This window comes from Antechinus flavipes, chromosome 3, assembly GCF_016432865.1.
Source record: "Antechinus flavipes isolate AdamAnt ecotype Samford, QLD, Australia chromosome 3, AdamAnt_v2, whole genome shotgun sequence".
In the NCBI taxonomy this organism is placed as follows: domain Eukaryota; kingdom Metazoa; phylum Chordata; class Mammalia; order Dasyuromorphia; family Dasyuridae; genus Antechinus; species Antechinus flavipes.
The window spans coordinates 197,455,302-197,477,657 of NC_067400.1; the positions used below are offsets into that span (position 1 = coordinate 197,455,302).

Consider the following 22,356-nt stretch of genomic DNA (forward strand, 5'->3'; position numbering starts at 1 on the left):
CACTCTCAAGGTTTCTCTTAAATACTTTACAACTGATTGTATGACATGGGTCATCACAGAACATGCTGTGCTCTATGAGTAAAGATGAGTTAAATTAGACCAAAGGAAACACGAAATACACAAAATTAGAAAAGCTACTCCAAATATTTAAATGGACATTTGTGTCTGACCTGTGGCAGAGCACTCTAAGCTCATATTGATCTGATCAACCACAGTCAGACACTGTAGCATGATTCTAACATAGTGATGTCTTTTTGATCATCATCAAAAACAAAGGACAGCCAACCACCTGAAAGGAGATTAAGTTCACAGAAAGGTAACAAAGAGATGGCATATTCATAAGAAATATTTTCCCTTAATAAGATCACTGGTGTCAAAGGGACTCAGAATCCAAAGATTAGTGAAGAGAAATAACAGGGGGGAAAAACCTACTATCTCAGCTTGGAAGGAAATAGAATAATGACTCTTACTGAGATTGAAGATTAAAGGCATGTCTACTTTCCTTTCTCTTCTAAAAGGGTAATCAATAGTTATAGTAATAATTTACATTTACATAATGCTTCAAGTCTTTTAAACTTTTTTTTTTTTACATATTACTCCATTTGATCCTTCCAATCTTGCCAAGATAAATGCTATTATTAGGCTAACTTTAAAGATGGGGACAATCAAGGAAGGATCACATAATCAGTCCAAATAATGATAGTCTAATAATAATAATAGCAGTGGCAGCTTGGTAGGACAATGGATAAAGTATCAGGCCTGGAGTCAGGAAGATATGGATTAAAATCTGACCTCAGACATTTACTAGCTGTGTGATCCTGGACAAGTCATTTAACTCTATCTCAGTTTCCTCATCTATAGAAAAAGTAGAGAAAGAGATAGTAAATCACTCCAGGATCTTTGCCAAGAAAATCCCAAATGGAGTCATGGAGAGTTGCACAGGACTTAACAGCAATAATAGCAGCTTTTAAAAAAAAGTAAAATAGTGGCAAATAATTAAAGATCAAAGAGATGCCCATCAATTGGGGAATGGCTGGAAACATTGGGGAATATATATAATATTATATTATATATAGTGTTGGAATACTATTGCACTATAAGAAATAAGAAACTTTTTAAAGAAAACCTGGAAAGACTTAGAAGAAATTCATACAAAGTGCAGTGAGCAGAACCAGAAGAACATTGTACACAGAACCATCAATATTGTATAATGATCAATTTGGAATGATTTGCCTATTCTGATCAATATGATAATTCCAGACAATTTCAAAGATCCATGATGAAAAATGTTCTCCATTGAGAGAGAGAGAGAGAGAGAGAGAGAGAGAGAGAGAGAGAGAGAGAGAGAGAATATGAACTGATGAATTCTGAATGGGAATTAAAACATGCTATTTTTAAATTTTATTTCATTGTGTTTTCTTTTACAAATGGTTAACATTTTGCATGATTTTACATTGATAATAACAAATTGCTTGTCTTCTCAAGGAGTAAGAAAAGAGAATTTGACATTTTTAAAAATTGTTCAAAATTTTTTACATGTAATTTGGAATGTTTAATGAAATAAATAAAAATATTTTTAATAAATTCTAAGAAGGAAACATTTATTAATATAAACTATGTGGCTGGCATTCTTCAGTGCTAAGGATATACATATCAGTAAGGAAGTTAATGCCTGTCTTCAAGGAATAATCCATTTGAGGAGGGAGGAAAGAGAGGAAGCATTGTGGAGAAGTTAAAGGAGTGTATCCAAGTAGAAAATAAATTTATTTCTGAGATAGAATTCCAACTCAGATCTTGCTGACTGAAAATCCACATTTTATCCTTCAGACAACAAAGATACTACTCTTCTGAGATTAAGTAGCCAGTGATTCTAGGAAGTAGTTGTCTGCCTGGGAGAGTCATTAAACTTAGTCATCTACCTAAAAATAGATGACCTTAGGCACTATTGCAAATATCTGTATGTCTGAAAAAAATGAAAATAAACATTGTTTTGCTGTATGCAGAGATATAATAGCATAATCTTTATGTGGAGTAATCATGGCTAAGGCATGTGCGTAATGGCCCAGAGATAGAAACAGATGTTTTAAAAAATGAAGATTTCAATTACATTTCTTGAACAAATATACCAAGTGTTCTGGAGATATTGTTTCAAATAAATTACAGAAAGCTGTATGTACTTTCATAGACTTCATCTTTATTTACCTGGTTTCCTCAGGGAAAAAAAATCCTGGAAACCTTCAGGTGCTCTGAAAAAACTATTTTTGTTATGTTATCTTGAAGTGAGAATGACCTATGTTTAACAAGTTTAACACCTCAGACACTTAGTTAAATTGTGTGACTGTGTATAGGCACTTGACCTCTATGATACTTAGTTTTCTCCATCTGTAAAAATGGGACAGAGAGAGAACAAAGGAAATGAACATTTATATAGCACCTATTATGTGCTAGGCAGTATATTAAGCATATATTTACAAGTATTATCTCATTTTAAGTAACCCCTATTATTATCTTTATTTTGCAATTAAAGAATTTGAAGGAAACAGAGTTTAAAGGACTTTCCCAGGTTCACACAGTAAATGTCTTAGTTAAAATCTGAACTATCTTCCTGGCACCATGCCCAGAGCCCATTGCTCAATCCTGACTTAATAGAATGACAGGCAGTAATATTGTGAGAGTCACATAAAGTAAAAAAAAAAAATTCTTTCAGCAAAGTAGATAGAATATTGAACTTGGAGTCTGAAAAACTCATTTTTATCAGTTCAAATCCAACCTCAGACATTTATAGCTGTGTGATGTTGGGAAAGTTATTTTAGTTGCCTCATCTGTAAAATGAACTGGAGAAGGAAACAACAAACCATTCCAGTGTCTTTGCCAAGAGAACCCTAAATTGGGTTCTGAAGAATTGGACATGGTTGAAAAATGATCGAGCAACAAAATATGTTAAGTGCTTTATAAACCATGAAGCATTATAAAAATGTTGTTGTCATTATTATTTTATATGGAAAAAAATGATAAATATTTGTTCGGCATTCATTTCTTTAGTAACAGTATGTGATTAGAAACCTAACATCACATTTTGGTCATTTACTTTAACTGATTAGCAAGAGCAGCTTCTATTATTATAATCAATAACTATGTTATCTCTATGATAAGGATAATTCTATGGATAATTTTGTCATATTGATTTGGAAAGAATCAGGAAATCCAGAAGGAAAGTACCATTAGAAATATATTAAACATGTTTCACTTATAAAATATTATATGCATATTAATAACTGAATAAAACATTTTCCCCTGTTTTGTTTTTGTTTTTGTTTTTTTACAGCATGCAGACCAGGATTTTATAAAGCATTTGCTGGGAATATAAAGTGCTCTAAGTGTCCTCCACATAGTTTAACCTATATGGAAGCAACATCTATCTGCCAGTGTGAAAAAGGTTATTTCCGAGCTGAAAAAGATCCACCTTCTATGGCATGTACCAGTAAGTCTGGTTATTTAGTGTTTGGAATTCTTTTGCCCATTTTGTCTCTTTATTTTAATTTTTTTTAAATTTAAGATTCTATATGTCTATGCCAATAATCAAGGGAAAACTTGGGGTTTTTAAAGTTATAAGTTATGTTATAAGATTTTCATTTTGTCCTTCTAAAAGTATATTTGCTCTTCTGTGTTCAAAACTTAGGCTTAAGTGTAGGGACTTGAAAATCCATTTGCCTCTTAACTGAAAAGTTGAGTGGCTTGCAAAGACACAACATAATTTAAACAATGAAACTACTCTACTGGTACATTTGGCTCAGCTCTTCATCATTCTAAGACAGAACAATTTAGTCTCATGCATGATCTGATTGCTGTCCTTCATGGTCATCACTATGTCAGGGTCAAATAAGAATGTGTCTGCAGCTGATCAGACCAACAAGAGCTGAGAAGGCTTTACAGCAGGTAAGACACAAAAAGTCCCATAGATTTTGTTGGGGGGGGAGAGAAGGAAGAAGGGAGGTAGGGGAGTAGGGTTGAAGCATCTAGATAAAGACCAGTTTAAAAATCTTGGGTTTTACTATCTATGGATATTAGCATTCCCTTGACATTTATCTTTAAATATAATTACTTACATTTTAATCTTTATTTCACTCCTCACCTTCCCTAAATTATTAGGCCATGTGTCCTATGCCAATAGTTGATTTACTTCAAAAAGTCTTGTCATTAGATCAGCAATATATTTGTAAAATATTTATACTATACTGTTAATAACCAGACAACAAACGGATTGGCCTATTTATACAAGTTTGAAATATCTCTAGTTGTTTACAAAAATGTGGCTAACCATAAAGGGTTTATAGTGAATTGTTTTCTTGGGCTGTGGAAAATCTTAAGTATTCTTAGGAAGACAAAAAAAGGATAAAAAATATTCTGTTCCATGTGTATTTTGGAAATACTAATAGTAATGTCCTACTTTTTAAACTTAAAAATAACAATATAGAAATTCTTCAGCAACATAGAAACATATTCATATAAATTTAAGTAATAGTCTTATTATAGATAGAGATTCAAAATAATTTCAATATAAATACAAAAAGGCTAGATGCCTTTATTTTTGCCATCATGCATACTACTTTAAGAATAAGTAAATGAAAGACTTTATGTGATTTACTCAGAAAACTATACCTTGAAGAATTGTTTTATTTAATTGCACATTTTGTGTTGTGGAAGGGAATGTAAATTTTGAAATAGACATGGGAAAATTCTGTGCATAATTTCTAATTTAACTGTGAAAATATTGGTTTTGAGGCAGTTTTTATAATGTTTATTCTAGGAGACCTACCATCTGCTATCATCCTGAACACAACTGTTGAGTTTGGGAAGGGGACCTCAAAAATTTGGTGTCTCAAGGTGTCTCAAAAGAATTTGCTATCTTGAACCTATTTCCTAATATCAAGAGGCAAAGTTTTATTGTAACTGTAATGCCAATTTTCCAAAAGAAATAAGCTTAGTGCTAAGAGGGAGAGGAAATCTTTATCCAGCTTTCTATCATTGCCATGCTAATTCTATAGCCCAGAAGTAGGGCCAGGGAGTAGTTTCTGGAATTTGGCTCTCACTGACCAACAGATAATCACTATTGTCTCAGGAAATTGGTCTGTGGGACTATTCTGGGCCCAAAAGCTATCTGACAGTAATGAATTGAGGAATGGTCTATTCAAAATCAGACAGGTTGTTGTTCTTAGATTGGGTATGGGAAGTCCATGAGGCAGACTCCAAAGCCAGATTACTGATGTATGTGTAAGAACAGAAGTGCCCTCCCCCCCCGCTTCCTAAAATCAGAATATCTCAAAACCATTGCTTTCTCCCCTAGAAGCTATATTACATCACAACCAGAATTGGAAAAATGGATCTCAACAAATATTATTTTCACTCTTGTGATTGTGGTGGAGTGAATAAGGCCCCGGCAAAAAGAACTTAGGTCTCTGGTAGATAGGGCCATAGAGAGGGGCAATTGAATTGAGAAGGATTTTGTGGAATTTAAGTGGATGTTCCTTACAATAGCCATAGTTAGTTGAATTATGAAAATTACTTCTTGAGGCAAGCTGGAAGGAGCATTGACAGAGTTAGCTTGTCTTTAAGTTGGCCCCTTTATTACCCTTAAGTGGACCTGTGTTGCAATGGAGCCTTGTTATGTGGATTTGGACAAGTTCTGTATTCAACATTTAGATGTCAAATCCCTCTCCTCAGATTATTATTATTTTTTTGTAAAAGAATTTACTTGTACCCTGCTTCTTTGTTACCTACATTTTGGAACTTAATTGATTTGCTAAATGACAAAATAGTAGGTTTTTTTTATTATTATTATAGCTTTTTATTTACAAGATATATGCATGGGTAATTTTTCAGAATTGACCCTTGTGGAACCTTCTGTTCCAACTTCACACCTCCCCTCCATGGTAGGTAGACCAATACATATTAAATATGTTAAAGTATATGTTAAATACAATATATGTATATATAACTATACAGTGATTTTGCTGCACAAGAAAAATAGGACTTAGAAATAAGGTAAAAGTAACCTGAGAAAGGAATCAAAACAGACACAAATCTGTAAGCAGACAAAAACAGTGGGAGTGAAAATTCTATGTTGTGGTTCACACTCATTTCCCATAGTTCTTTCACTGGGTGTACCTAGCTCTCTTCATATTGAACAAATGGCACTGATTTAGTTCATCACATTGTTGAAGAGAGCCATGTCCATCAGAATTGATCATCATATAATATTGTTGTTGAAATATATAATGATCTCCTGGTCCTGCTTATTTCATTCAGCATCAGGTCATGTAAGTCTCTTCAGGCCTTTCTGAAATCATCCTGCTGATCATTTCTTACAGAACAATAATATTCCATAATATTCATATAATACAATTTACCCAACCATTAACCAATTGATGGGCACCATTCATTTTCCAGTTTCTAGCCACTACAAAAAAGGGCTGCCACAAACATTTTGGCACATGCAGGTCCCTTTCCCTTCTTTTGAATTTCTTTGGGATATAAGCCCAGTAGTAGCACTGCTGGATCAAAGGCTATGCACACTTTTGGGGCATAATTCCAGATTGTTCTCCAGAATTCATTCACAACTGTGAATGTGGATTCATTCATTGACAACTCCATCAACAACGCATCAATGTCCCAGTTTTCCCTCATCCCCTCCAACAGTTATCATAATTTTTTTTCCTGTCATCTTAGCCAATCTGATAGGTATATAATGGTATCTGAGTTGTCTTAATTTGCATTTCTCTGATCAATAGTGATTTGGAACACTCTTTCATATAAGTGGAAATAGTTTCAATTTCATCATCTGAAAATTGCCTGTTCATATCCTTTGACCATTTATCTGTGAAGACCGTGCTTTAGAATCAGCCAAAGTCAGGATAAGCAAAAATCCTTGGTCTTTATTCTTGGTCTTTTGGGGTAGAAGTGAAGGTAATGGATACAAGCTCTCCACGACCTCCCTTCTCCTCATCCACTGCAAAAGTGACTCCTACAATTCTCTGTATACACCAAAAGATCAAGCTAGCACAGAATAGTAGGAAGGGCCATTTTCCAAGCATATGCTTATAGAGTATTGTCCAATTGGTATAATGCCTTAAGTGCTTGGCTGTCTGACCTCAGTGGATGCACTGCTGGTCATGCCATCCCTGACTTCTCAGGAAGGTGAGAACCCCAAAATGGAGGCAATCACGCCCTCCCTGACTTCTCAGGAAAGGAGGTGAAAACCACAAAAAGGAGGTGATTGTGTCCCCCCCCCATGACTTCTCAGGAAGGAGGGTGAAAGCACTAAAAAGGAGATGATCACGCCCTCCCTGACTTCTCAGGAAAGGAGGTGAAAACACCAAAAAGGAGGTGATTGTGCCCTCCCTCCCTTGACTTCTCAGGAAGAGGGGTGAAAGCACTAAAAAGGAGATGATCACGCCCTCCCTGACTTCTCAGGAAGGAAGAGGAAAAACACCAAAGGAAAGTGGGGAGTCATGCCACATATTGCTAGCAGGTTTCTGGGATGAAGGTATGCACAAACCCTCATCAGCACATAGCAATAAAGCAGAGGCTAATAATAATGACTTGCCCCACAGCCGGTGCAGACTCAATGTAGTGTAACAAATATGAATTGTACATGCAAGTAGTGATATAATAAACACTATAAAATCAACATGGTGTTGTAAAAGATTTCCAGAAGTCCTAGAAGGAGGATATGTAAACAACAATCACACATACACCTCCTTCAGCAGCCAAGAGATAATCCAAAACCAATCTATTGTTCAGTGCTTCACATGTCAGGGAATCTAATGGAAGTTTTTGAAGTCCTGTAACAGTTTATTTATGTGTTAGGGAATCCAATTATTCCTGCAGATTTTTAAGTCCTGCAACAGTCTTATCATTTCTCAGAAAATCTAATGATTCCAGTTGTCAGAAGGAACTCATCTATGTGGCAAAATAGTGAGATTATTTACAATAAGGGTGAAAAGCCTATCGAACTTAATGATAGCTGGTTGTTCAAAAAACGAATTTAAGTTCAACTTTAAATTTAACTCAAGTACTAACAACCGTAACAAATTTAAATTAAATTGTAAACAATAATCAAACATACGCCTCCAAAACCAATCTATTGTCTATTGCTTCACATGTCAGGGAATCCAATGATCCCTGCAAGTTTTTGAAGTCCTGCAACATCTTTTTATTTGTTAGGGAATCCAATAATTCCTGAGGGTTTTCAAGTCCTACAACAGTCTTATCATGTCTCAGAGAATCCAAGGACTCCTGAGGGTTCTGAAGTCCAATAATCTTTTTATGTCTCAGGGATTCCAATGATTCCTGAGGGTTTTGAAGTTCAACAATTTTTGATGTCCATGAGTCAAATGCCATAACTGCCATGCTCTTTCAGTGGCAGGCACAATCAGCAATGGAACTACCCTATGTTTCTTGGGTTTTCCTTCCTTTCAAGGATCAGTTCTTCTCTCTCCAATGGACAAGGTGAATATGACTCCTTGGTACCCATCTGATTCCTTCTCCTTCTGTAGAGATACAAGGAAACTCTCTTCCCCAAGCCTATCTGGTCCCTTCCATTCACCACTTTCTGGATTTCTCCTATCACCTGACTATTATCTAAAGATAGTGGAGCTGCTTGCACTGGACACTGCCCTTCTGGTGGGTTATGAAACCTGTTTGCCAAAGCCAGTGCATTTTTTGTCAAAAATCAAGAAGTTAATAGTATAAAGAGCTAGATTTAGAAGTTCTCTAAAGTTACCTGTTGGAATCCTTACAGAGTGTTTTTCATTAGGGTTGATAGAGACAATAAGTATCTAATTTAGCATGGTTCAGTATGATTGATCTGATCCCATGAGGAGATGTAATGAGCCAGAACTTGAAACAAAGTACTAAGTAGAACTGATAGAAACAATGCTTGTATTCACATCTTTAGAGAGCTCATATAAGCAAGAAGCTCTTAGGGCCAGAGAGCACTCTGGGAGGAAACCCATAATCCCACTCTCGGATCCCACAATCCCACTCTTGGAGAAGGAGCATAAATAAAGCTTCAGTGAGCCAGTCAAGTTACTTCAGAGAGAAGCCCTCTCTTGGAGGCAAGACAGATTCTTTCATCTTCCACCTTTATACTGGCTGGAGGCTGAAGAAAGCAGAGGCAAAGGACCAACTGCAAAAGCTCTTGGAACCAAGCAGAGAGACAGGTCTCTAAGAAAAACTAACTGGGCTATTTTGGAAGGAGAAAATAAACATTTGAACTTTTATCACCTGGCTGTGTTTGGAGTGATTATTGATCTGAACTGATACTGAGGCTACTTCTGGAAAATCTCCCCAAGAAACCTGCTCCCAGAGAGAACCATTATATTTTAAAGAAGAAAAACACCACAACCTGTGGCTCCCCCTTTCTTTTGCTTTTGGAGGAGTGTCTTAATGTCTCTGTTCCTCCTCTTTACTACTGCCTGTCCTTGAGGATTAAAGGGTATGTAAGTGGTGTGTAAAAGCTGATACTCTGCACAAAAGTGTGCAAAATGTTTAGAAGTATATGCAGGTCTATTATGTTTTTGTTTCTTGTGGCACACACATAATTGCAAATGCTTGTATAAGGAATTCAGTGACCACTCAGGGTGTCTCTTTTGCTGCTGGTATTGCAAAAGTGAATTCTGAAAAGGTGTCTACCACAACATGTATAAAAGACAGTCGACCAAAACATTTGTAACGGATCACATCTATTTGCCAAATTTTATTAAGTCTTCAACCACGAGGATTCTTCCCTGGAGGGAGTGTAGGAGTGTGGAAAGGAAGGCAACTGTGCAGGCTTTTACTATGCTCCTAGCTTCCTCTCTTGTTATTCAAAATTGTAAATGTAAAGCTCGAACAGCCTGATGATATTTAAAATGAGATTCTTGGGCTTCCTGAAATATAGTATTGGCCAACATGGTTAGAAGGCTATTTGCCTTTGAATTTCCATCAAAAATAGGACCTGGAAGTTCACTATGAGAAGGGACATACAAGATATAAATCTTCCCTGGATGCTTTCTCACTTGCACTTAAAGTTCTTTAAAGAGCTGATATATATTAGAGGCTACAAACTTTATTTGGGCTGTGGGAATCCTTTGCCTACTGAATAGGCTGAATCAGATATTATATTTATATCTCCTGGATAATAAGTAAGAGCTAGAATGATTGCATACAATTCATTCTGCTAAGTGGACTGAAAAGGAGTTCTGACTACTCTCTTTATAGTTGTTATTAGAGTGAGCACAAATATTATGTTATGATGCATATATAAACATAGTTGTTGCTTTAAGAGGAACTTTAGAAACTTTTCCCTCAATCCATCGCCAGTTATGTAATAGTATGGTTATCTTTAATGTAGATCCGTGTGTAAGATATGGAGCTGTGGCCAATAAAATTTGCCACTCTGCAATGGTTTCACAGCATACATTAATTTGTGCATTAGTATAAAAGAGTATATCTTGTGAGGTTTTATCCAGATAATTGTACTGCTTGCTGAATGGCCTTTAATAAAATTCTAGCCACAAGCACTGGGTAAGGAATAAGTTTTGTTCTGATTGTGCTGGAAGGTTCACTCACACTACCACACTGTATCACACTGTATCCTTGATCAAGGACTGCTGTGGGTGCCTCTTGTGTAGCAAAAACTGATATTTCCAAGGGTTTTTTAGTGACTCTTTCAACCTCATTGGATAAAGTCAGTTCAAGTTCTCCAGCTTCTTTTGTAAGCTGGTGAGGTGAGTGTAAAGCACTGTCTCCCTTAAAATGTCATATAATAATTGCAGTTGATAGGTAGTCAAGCCTAATACTGAACGCATCCATTGGATATGTCTATCAATTTCGAAAAGTCATTTAAGGTATTTAGCTTCTCTGTTCTTAAGGAAAGTTTTTATTCTGTAAGCACCTTAGGGTATACTTCATATCCTAAATATTGAAAAGGATCATGTCTTTGAATTTTTTTCTGGAGCTATATACAATTTGTAGCTCCTTAGTGTTTTTATGGTATTTTGTAGACATGCTTCTAACATTTATTTCTCAGGTGCACACCCCAATATATCATCCATGTAATATAATAACATTACTTTTGGAAATGCTTTTCTTACTGGAATAAGAGCAGCAGCAACATACATTTGACACATAGTAGGGTTGTTTTTCATTCCCTGTGTAAAAATTGTCCATTCATATCTTTTGTAAGGCTCATCTAAATTAACACTGGGCACTGAAAAGGCAACTCTTTTCATATCCTCCTTATCTAGAGGAATAGAATAGAAACAATCCTTAATGCCTATAACCCAAAGAGGCTAGGCAATTGAGTAGCAGACAGAAGTCCAGGCTGAAGAGTTCCCATAGTTTCCATCTGTTCATTTACCTTTCTTAAATCAGTCAATATGCTCCATTTTCCAGATTTCTTTGTTACTACAAATACTGGGGAATCCAAGGACTTAGAGAAGGTTGTAAGTGTTCTTGTTCAAGTTGCTACTGTACTATGTCTAAAAAGGCCTGAATTTTATCTTTGGCTAAGGGCCATTGTTCTATCCAAACTGGTGTATCCATTTTCCATTGGATTGGAACAGATGAAAGTGTTGGCAGGCCTTCAACAGCAACCCTGCCTAAAAAACCGAAGTACTCATTTACAATCCTAATTGTTGTAAAATGTCTCTTCCCCACAGATTGATGGGGATTTTTCAACTATAAAAGGAATAAAAACTCCTGTTTCACCTTCAAATGTCCATCTCAAAGGGGTAACACTAACTTCAGCTACTACTGATCCTCCTACACCAGACATATAGGTGTCTGCGTTAATCTTTTGTCACTGACTGGGCCAGTTGGCACCTCTAATGACTGTATGATCTGCAGCAGCGTCTACTAATACTTCTAATGATATGCCATTTATATAGATAGTGAGCATAGGTCACTCAGCTGTCACAGCTGCTGTCCAGTATATTCTTGGATTTTGTTGCTTTGGAGTCAGAATCTGGGTGACTATCACCAGATTTCTTATTAGGAGTCTGTATCAGTAAACTTAATGCTACCACTTCTCCTGATTGATAAGTCACACATTGTCTACCTATATTGGTGACTGGGATATTATCTACACATTTGTCAGTTTCCCATGTCAGTGTATGAATGAACAGTGTTTTGTAAGTACTCTTAGGAGGTGAAATGGTTAAGTCTACTGTGCCTGGAGGTAAGAGATCCATAGGCTGGAGAGGAACAGATTTCACCTCTCTAGGTGGTATTTCAGTTGTCCCAGCTGCATACAACTTTATTCTCCCCAATTGTAATCCCTTTCTCCTACCAGATTGCTTCCTGGCTGACTGGTCATGCCTGGCTATTGAACGTCTAAAGGTTCTCAGGGTGTAGCATTGGTTGTGATCATGCCCCAGGTATTTTTTTGCATTAGGCCCTGGGGCTGGACCCCTCATCCCATTTCCCTAAATATTTCTACATTCTGATGGCCAATGGAATCCTCTGTTGCATTTTGCACATGGGATTTTGGCTCTTGTTCTCCCACTCTGTTTTCTTGCTCTGTCTCTAGGCCAACATTGAGCTTTCAGATGCCCTACTTTACCACATTGAAAGCATTGATGAGTTTCTGTGAAAGTCTCTTGCCAAAAGGGACCCTGTCTACCCATGTTCAGATCTTGGGAAGTCTGCATCATAGCCTGGTTATAAAGGTATCTGTGACCACTGTGGCACAGTGTCTTATGATCTCTAAAGGAGCATCCTTGCATAGTCTTAGTATAATTCTTTTCCAAACCTCATTAGCATTTTCTTTAGCAAGTTGCCTTATCATAATATCTGTCACTTCATTTTTATCAATAGTTCATATGACAGCTGTCCCACAAAATCAGCAAAGGTTTCATTTGGCCTTTGTGATATTTTCATGAAGACCTCTCCTCTGTCCTGTTTATCTAGGATAACACCCCATGCTTTGATAGCAGCAGAAGCAATTCACTCATATACTGCTATGGGGTAGTTAATCTATGCTGTAGTGTCTGCATAAGAACCTACACCTGTTAGTTGGTCACAGGTGATTGGAGTATTAACTCCAGTTTCCCTATTTCTTTGGGCTTGTATCCTACAGAGTTCACTGTATTCAGAGAGCCACAACAAGTTTTGTCCAGGTTCTAAGCATGTCCTTGCTATAGATTTCCAGTTATAGGGCTTAAAATCTCATAAGCCAAATTCTGTAATAACATCTTAACATAAGATGATGTAACCCCATAAAGAGTGCAAGCCTTTTTTTAGGACTTTGATGATGTCTAGATCAAAAGGAGTGTATCTTCTGCTTTCTTGATCTGGAGAGTCAAGCTGTTCTATCACAAGATACATTTCTGTTCTCAAATCAGCTGTATTCTGCCCTTCCTCTTTGGCTTTAAGTAGTGCCTTTTGTAATTGAGTTGTAGGAGGGTGCGATTGCTGGGGGGGAGGTGCTGATGATATCCCTGCCCCTCCCACTCCTCCTCTTCTGTTTCACCCATTCATTCTTTTTTTCTTCTTTTTATTTTTTTTTCTTTCTTTTTTATTATAAATTTTTATTGATAGTACATATGCATGGATTATTTTTTACATTATCCGTTGCACTCACTTCTGTTCTGATTTTTGCACTCCCTCTCTCTACCCTTTCTCCTAGCTGGTAACCACTCTTATACATTTTAAATATGTTATAGTATAACCTAGATACAAGATATGTGTGCAGAACCGAACAGTTCTCTTCTTGCACAGGAAGAATTGGATTCAGAAAGTAAAAATAACCTTGGAAGAAAAACAAAAATGCAAATAGTTTACACTCATTTCGCAGTGTTCCATCTTTCTCTGGGTGTAGCTAATTCTGTCCATCATTGATCATTTGGAATTGAATTAGATCTCTTTGTCCAAGATATCCACTTCCATGAGAATACATTGCCATACAGTATTGTTGTTGTAGTATATAATGATCTCCTTGTTCTGCTCATTTCATTCAGCATTCATTCAAGTCTTTACAATCCTCTCTATATTCATCCTGCTGGTCATTTCTTACAGAACAATATTATTCCATAACATTCACATAACACAATTTATCCAACCATTCTCCAATTGATGGGCATCCATTCATTTTCCACTTTCTAGCCACTACAAAAAGGACAGCCACAAACATTTTGACACATGCAGGTCTCTTTCCATTCTTTAGTATCTCTTTGGGATATAAGCCCAGTAGTAATAATGCTGGATCAAAGGGTATGCTCAGTTTGATACCTTTTTGGGCATAATTCCAAATTGCTCTCCAGAATGGTTGGATTTGGCCACAACTCCACCAACAACACATCAATGTCCCAGTTTTCCTGCATCCCCTCCAACATTCATTATGATTTTTTTCCTGTCATCTTAGCCAATCTGACAAGTTTGTAGTGGTATATCAAAGTTGTCTTAATTTGCATTTCTCTGATCAATAGTTATTGGAATCTTTACAAAATGTTAACTCAATGGAATTGATACAGTGCTTATTGGTTCACACCTTAGAGTGAATCCTTACAAAGTGATAACTCAGTTGCCTAATTTAGCATGGTACTTAGCAAATTTTCTAACTCACTAATGTATTTAAGTACTCATTAGAGTTCACAAGTATGGAAGATTCACAAAGTTAACTTTGTAACTCTGTGAATTCATACCTCCCTTAATCTCCCTCCCTCAGAGGAGGAGTCAATCTTTGGGAGATCATATATAAAGAAGCTCTTAGAGCTTCAGGTGAGTTAGTTTGGAACATTTCCAGGAGTCAGAGAGGAGCATTCTGGGAGGAAGCCCACAAACCCATTCTCAGGGGTGAAGTCAGATTCATATATGGAAATATATTTCATATGAGTGGAAATAGTTTCAATTTCATTCTTGGAAAATTGTCTGTTCCTATCCTTTGACCATTTATCAATTGGAGAATGGCTTGATTTCTTATAAATTAAAGTCAGTTCTCTATATATGTTGGAAATGAGCCCTTTATCAGAACATTTGACTGTAAAAATGTTTTCCCTGGTTATTGTTGGCCTTCTAATTAGTTTTGTTTGTACAAAAGCTTTTTAATTTGATATAATCAAAATTTTCTATTTTGCGATCAATAATGTTCTCTGTTTCTTCTTTGGTCACAAATTCCTTCTTCTTCCACAAGTCTGAGAAGTAAACTATCCTATGTTCCTCTAATTTATTTATGATCTCGTTCTTTATGCCTACATCATGGACCCATTTTGCTCTTATCTTGGTTTACAGTGGGTCCATGCTTAATTTCTGCCATACTAATTTTTAGTTTTCCCAGAAGTTTTTGTCAATAATGAATTCTTATCCTAAAAGTTGTCACCCATTCATTCTTTTTTTTTTTTAATTTTTATTTAATGATTACTTTATATTGACAACATTATCCCTTGCACTCGTTTCTTTTCCGATTTTTTTCCCCTCCCTCCCTTCACCCCCTCCCCTAGATGGCAAGCAGTCCTTTATGTGTTGGATATGTTACAGTATATCCTAGATACAATATATGTTTGCAGAACCGAACAGTTCTCTTGTTGCATAGGGAGAATTGGATTCAGAAGGTATAAATAACCCGGGAAGAAAAACAAAAATGCAGATAGTTCACATTCATTTCCCAGTGTTCGTTCTTTGGGTGTAGCTGCTTTTGTCCATCATTTATCAATTGAAACTTAGTTAGGTCTCTTTGTCAAAGAAATCCACTTCCATCAAAATATGTCCTCATACAATATCGTTGTCGAAGTGTATAATGATCTCCTGGTTCTGCTCATTTCACTTAGCATCAGTTCATGTAAGTCTCGCCAATCCTCTCTGTATTCATCCTGCTGGTCATTTCTTACAGAACAATAATATTCCATAACATTCATATACCACAATTTACCCAGCCATTCTCCAATTGATGGGCATCCATTCATTTTCCAGTTTCTAGCCACTACAAACAGGGCTGCTACAAACATTTTGGCACATACAGGTCCCTTTCCCTTCTTTAGTATTTCTTTGGGATATAAGCCCAATAGAAACACTGCTGGATCAAAGGGTATGCACAATTTGATAATTTTTTGGGCATAATTCCAGATTGCTCTCCAGAATGGTTGGATTCGTTCACAACTCCACCAACAATGCATTAGTGTCCCAGTTTTCCCGCATCCCCTCCAACATTCATCATTATTTTTTCCTGTCATCTTAGCCAATCTGACAGGTGTGTAGTGGTATCTCAGAGTTGTCTTAATTTGCATTTCTCTGATCAATAATGATTTGGAACACTCTTTCATATGAGTGGTAATAGTTTCAATCTCATCCTCTGAAAATTGTCTGTTCATATCCTTTGACCATTTATCAATTGGAGCCATTCATTCTTTAGGATGAAATTATTTAATTTCAAATTACTTTTTGGTCTATTTACCCCTAGCATTTTGTTGAATGTAGTTTTTATTGCATCATGATATGAAAAGAATTCCTTTCCTATTTCTGTCTCTCTGCATTTAATTTTGAGGTCTTTATGGTCAATTTGAGGTATATATGGTCAATTTTTGTATAGGTTCCATGAACTGCTGAGAAGAAAGTGTACTCCTTTCTGTCTCTATTCAATTGTCTACAAAGATCTATCATACCTTTCTAATATTCTATTTACCTCTTTAACTTCTTTCTTATTTGTTTTCTGGTTTGATTTATCTAATTCTGAGAGTGCAAGGTTGAGATCTCCCACTATTATACTTTTGCTGTCTATTTCTTTTTGCAACTCTCTTAACTTCTCCTTTAGGAAGTTAGATGCTATACCACTTGGTGCTTATATGTTTATATTGATATTGCTTCATTGTCTAATAGTACCCTTTAGCAAGATATAGTTTTCTTCCTTATCTCTTTTAATTACATCAAATTTTGCTTTTGCCTGATCTGAGGTAAAGATGGTTATCCCTGCTTTTTTGACTTCACCTGAAGCATAATAGATTCTGCTCTAGCCTTTTCCCTTTACTCTGTATGTATTTCCCTGCTTTAAATGTGTTTCCTCTAAAGATATTGTAGGATTCTGCCTTTTGATCCAGTCTGCTATCTCCCTCTGCTTTATGGGAGAATTCATCCCATTCACATTTACAGTTAAAACTACTAATTCTGTATTTCCTGCTATCTTCAGATTTTACTTTTCTTTTTCTTTCCTCCTTATCCCCCTCCCCAGTATTGAACTTAGGGGCATCACTTGCCTCATGCAGCTCTCCCTTTTTAGAATTCCTCTCACCCCTTTTGAGTCCTTCCCCCTTTCTTATACTTTTCCCTTATTTTTTTCTATATTCCCTTCTATTTAGCCTACCCTTTTCCTTTTCTGTTTTCCTCTCCCACTTTTTAATTTGGTGAGAGAAGTTTCTCTGTAAATCAAATATGTCTAATATTTTCTCTTTGAGACAAATCTGATGAGAGTAAGATTCACACAATATTCCTCCCCCTCTCTTAATAGGTTTCCTTTGCCTCTTTGAGGGATGTAATTTCCCTCTTTTTATCTCCCCCTTTCCCTTTTTTTGATAAAATCCCCTTTCCACTTCTACTTCCCTTTTTATATTATAATAGTAAAATCAAATTATACATGCACTCTTTATGTATGCCCATAACAGAAATATAGTTCTCAAGGGTTCTTTTTATCTTTTATGCTTCTCTTGAGTCCTATGGTTGGAGGTCAAATTTTTTGTTTAGCTCTGGCATTTTCATTAGGAATAAATGGAATTCACCCTTTCTTTGAATATCTATCTTCTTCCCAGGAAAAAAAAATGTTCAGTTTAGCTGGGTAGTTTATTCTTGGCTGCATTACAAGTTCTTTTGCCTTTCAGAATATCAGATTCCAGGCCCTTTCATCCTTTAATATGAAAGCAGCTAGATCTTGAGTGACCCTTGTTGTGGCTCCTTGCTACCTGAATTGCTTTTTCTAGCTGCTTATAATATTTTTTCCTTATTCTGATAGTACTGAAATTTAGCCACAATATTCCTTGGAATTTTTATTTGGGGAGCTCTTTTAGAAGGTGTTCGGTGAATTCTTTCAGTGCTTATATTTTACATTCTGATTCTTTTACATCTGTGCAGTTCTCTTTAATCATTTCCTGTAAAACAGTGTCTAGGCTCTTTTTTCACCATAATTTTCAGTAAGTCCAATAATCCTCAGATTATCTCTCCTAGATCTATTTTCCAGGTCTGTTGGTTTTCCAAGTAGATATTTAACATTTTTTCCTATTTTTGGGGAGGGGTTGCTTAACTGATCCTTGATATCTCAGCAAATCATTCATTTCTATTTGTTCAGTTTTGATTTTTAACGAGTTATTTTTGCATTAACTTTTTAAAATTTTTTGTATATGTCCACTTGAGTTTTTAAATGAGTTGTTTTGCTCTGTGGATTTTTTTTTTTCCATTTCACTAATTTTTTACTGAATTCTTTTTCTTTTTCCAATTCACAAATCCTACTTTCCTGGGAGTTCTTTATCTTTTCCATTCACAAATTCTGCTTCCCTGGGAGTTCTTTACCGTATTTAGTTCGCATTTCAGGAAGTTGTTTTCTTTTTCCACTTTATCAAGTCTTTCTTTTAATGAGTTATATGCTTTTCCCATACTCTCTTGCAGAGCTTCTCTTCCCTTTCCCCATTTTACTTCTAGCTCTCTCTTAAGATCTTTTATAATTTCTTTTAGGAGAGCCTTCTGTGACTGGGACCAGCTTACATCCCCCTTTGGTGTTTTAGCTGGAGACTGTCTATTACTGTCCTCAGAGTTGGAAATCTGCTTTCTTTCTGTATAGAAACTACCTATAGTTAAAGCTCGTTTTGCCTTTTTACTCATTTTTAAAAAGCCCTTGGGTCTGCCTTCAGGGCAAGGAGGTTCTCAGCTTCCTCTTCAAAACAGGGACAGATGGACAGTAGCTGTCCTGCAAATAGTCTGGGAAGAGGCCATGCTATGGAAGTGTGGCTGCCCTGGGCAGAATCCTGCTGTGCAGAACAGCAGCTGCCCCGGGATGAGTGGCCGAGCTGCAGAACAGTGGCTGCCCTGGGAAGAGTGGCTGAAGAGCAGAAGTGTGACCACCCCCCTCCCACCCCCGCCACCCCCCGGGAAGAGTCCCACATTCTTGTAATGAGGCTGCACAGCTACACTGTGGTTATGCTGAGTCACTCCTGGTGCTGAGTGGGTGTGATCAAGTCCTGTTAGTCTGGCATTTTGAGGTACACTCTACCTTTGGTGTGTGTGTAACTTCTTTGCTGATCTACTGCTTTGCAACCAAAGCAGAGCAGCCAACTTGTGGAGGAATCCTCCTTGTAAATTCTCCACCAGCAGAAACCACTCTCCACCCCTGGTCCACTCAGCATGTGCTAGCCTCCATGTTCTGCCTCCCTGCTTCTGCTGGCCTCCTCTCACCCGATCAAGACAGACCTTTTTTTGGCAATCTTCAAGCTTAGAATGAAGCGACTGTCCTCTCTACCATCTTGGCTCTGCCCTCCCCCCCCAATAGTAAGTTCTTTAAGAACTTTGCCCACTTACTAAGCATCACAATAGTGGGTCCACTAGAAAATGTTCATGTTTTGGTACCAAGTAATCTTGTAACTTTGCCTGCCTTAATATATCTTCCCCTTTATTATGATATCTTCCCTCTTGTTAATGGCAAGTTCCCCTAGGAAACAGTTCATGTCTTTCCCCAAGTTAATTACTAATTTTTTTGGGGGGGGAATGTAGTCTGCATCTAACAGTATAAGAAAAGCATTTTTGCCTCTTGATTTGGAAATGGTCTAAGTCTACAAAGTATTTCACAGCAACCCACAGTCCCAATATATGTTGGTAATTCAACCCCACCCCCACTTCTAGAAATTGAGGAGTGAAGTGGCAGATTAGAAAATTAGCTTTACCTAACAGAACAAACAAGTCCCCTAAGAACGAATTTGCTAAGTAATGTCCTCATCATCTGAACAAATTCATTCCTTAGGTTCTTATTGAGGTGTTTGAGATTCAACACCAAATGATTTGATTGATGTAGGTGTCAAAATACTGGGCTTTGGTCATGTGAAGAATGTGCCATACTCTTTGGCAAAAGGTAAGCTTATTTAGGAGAAGACGTTACAGATAAAATGAAGAGATATAACAGACACCAAGAATGGTAAATATGAAGTAGATTTAGTAAAGCACATAGTACAATAGGAAAGTGGTTTTTAACAATTAACAATAGAAAAGACAAGTTCCATAATGGAACTCACAATTAACCAGGAGAAAGGGAATACACCCTTGTTGGAATCCTTACTAACTGCTAACTAATTAGAGTTGATCTAATCTTACAAGAAGATGTTTTGGCCAGAACCTGAAACTAGGTACTAAGTAGAACTAATCAATACAAGGCTTGTGTTCACACCTTTACTCATTGGAGTTCAATGAGTTCATACCTCCCTTGAAGCTCTTTGGGCCAGAGAGCACTATGGGAGAAAACCCATAATCCCTCTCTCTGGAAGGAGCATAAATAGGCCAATGGGCCAGTCAAAGGAGTTCTTCAGAGGAAGACGCTACAAGTCGAGATTTCACCGGAATGACATGAAGACTGGAGCTGGCTGGAGGCTGAAGAAAGCAGAGGCAGAGGCTGAAGGACCAGACCTTTGGATTTGCTGACATCCTCTGCCTCTGCTTTCTTCAGCCTCCAGCCAGCTCCAGTCTTCATGTCATTCCGGTGAAATCTCGACTTGTAGCGTCTTCCTCTGAAGAACTCCTTTGACTGGCCCATTGGCCTATTTATGCTCCTTCCAGAGAGAGGGATTATGGGTTTTCTCCCATAGTGCTCTCTGGCCCAAAGAGCTTCAAGGGAGGTATGAACTCATTGAACTCCAATGAGTAAAGGTGTGAACACAAGCCTTGTATTGATTAGTTCTACTTAGTACCTAGTTTCAGGTTCTGGCCAAAACATCTTCTTGTAAGATTAGATCAACTCTAATTAGTTAGCAGTTAGTAAGGATTCCAACACACCCTGAAGTGGGAATATTCCATTGAGGCAGGCTAAATCCATAGAATAATTAAGCGTCCTAAAAGAGTTGGAAAGGAGAAAGACACCAGAGGCATGACTAGGCCTGCTTGCCTCAGGGAGTAATTTTATCAGTACTTTAGGCTGTCTCTGAAAAACCCACCTAGTGACCCAGTTTTCTTTTATCATAAACATATACCTGGAAATTCATCCACACATATCCTAAAGACTTTTTTTTAACTTTCCTTCCTTCAGAAGGAACATATCAAGGAGCTCAAAGACAAATTCAGTCTAGTAATAATTCAAATTTGCATATCTCTAAGTTCTGCAAAGCACAGTCTTTACAAATTTGAAAGGTAGGTAGTAAAAAAGATTATTGTCCCATTTTAGGATGAGAAATCCCAAGTTCTTTTTTTTTTTTTTTTTTTTTTTTTTATTTTTATTTTTTTTTAAGTTTTTTTATTTAATAATTACATTATATTGACACTCATTTCTGTTCCGATTTTTTTCCCCTCCCTCCCTCCACCCCCTCCCCTAGATGGCAAGCAGTCCTTTATATGTTGGATATGTTGCAGTATATCCTAGATACAATATATGTTTGCAGAACCGAACAGATCTCTTGTTGCGTAGGGAGAATTGGATTCAGAAGGTATAAATAATCCGGGAAGAAAAACAAAAATGCAGATAGTTCACATTCGTTTCCCAGTGTTCTTTCTTTGGGTGTAGCTGCTTTTGTCCGTCATTTATCAATTGAAACTCAGGTCTCTTTGTCAAAGAAATCCACTTCCATCAAAATATGTCCTCATACAATATCGTTGTCGAAGTGTATAATGATCTCCTGGTTCTGCTCATTTCACTTAGCATCAGTTCATGAAGGTCTCTCCAAGCCTCTCTGTATTCATCCTGCTGGTCATTTCTTACAGAACAATAATATTCCATAACATTCATATACCACAATTTACCCAGCCATTCTCCAATTGATGGGCATCCATTCATTTTCCAGTTTCTAGCCACTACAAACAGGGCTGCTACAAACATTTTGGCACATACAGGTCCCTTTCCCTTCTTTAGTATTTCTTTGGGATATAAGCCCAATAGAAACACTGCTGGATCAAAGGATATGCACATTTTGATAATTTTTTGGGCATAATTCCAGATTGCTCTCCAGAATGGTTGGATTCGTTCACAACTCCACCAACAATGCATTAGTGTCCCAGTTTTCCCGCATCCCCTCCAACATTCATCATTATTTTTTCCTGTCATCTTAGCCAATCTGACAGGTGTGTAGTGGTATCTCAGAGTTGTCTTAATTTGCATTTCTCTGATCAATAATGATTTGGAACACTCTTTCATATGAGTGGTAATAGTTT

At 36.9% G+C, this 22,356-nt stretch overlaps 1 protein-coding gene across 1 annotated transcript in view; it reads left to right on the forward strand.

Moving 5' to 3' along the window:
- Nucleotides 1–22,356, forward strand: part of EPHA6 (EPH receptor A6) — a 983,513-nt gene that overhangs the window by 238,143 nt on the left and 723,014 nt on the right. The window contains 1 exon segment of the mRNA XM_051984381.1: nucleotides 3,326–3,481. Coding sequence (XP_051840341.1) covers nucleotides 3,326–3,481 — 156 coding nt within the window.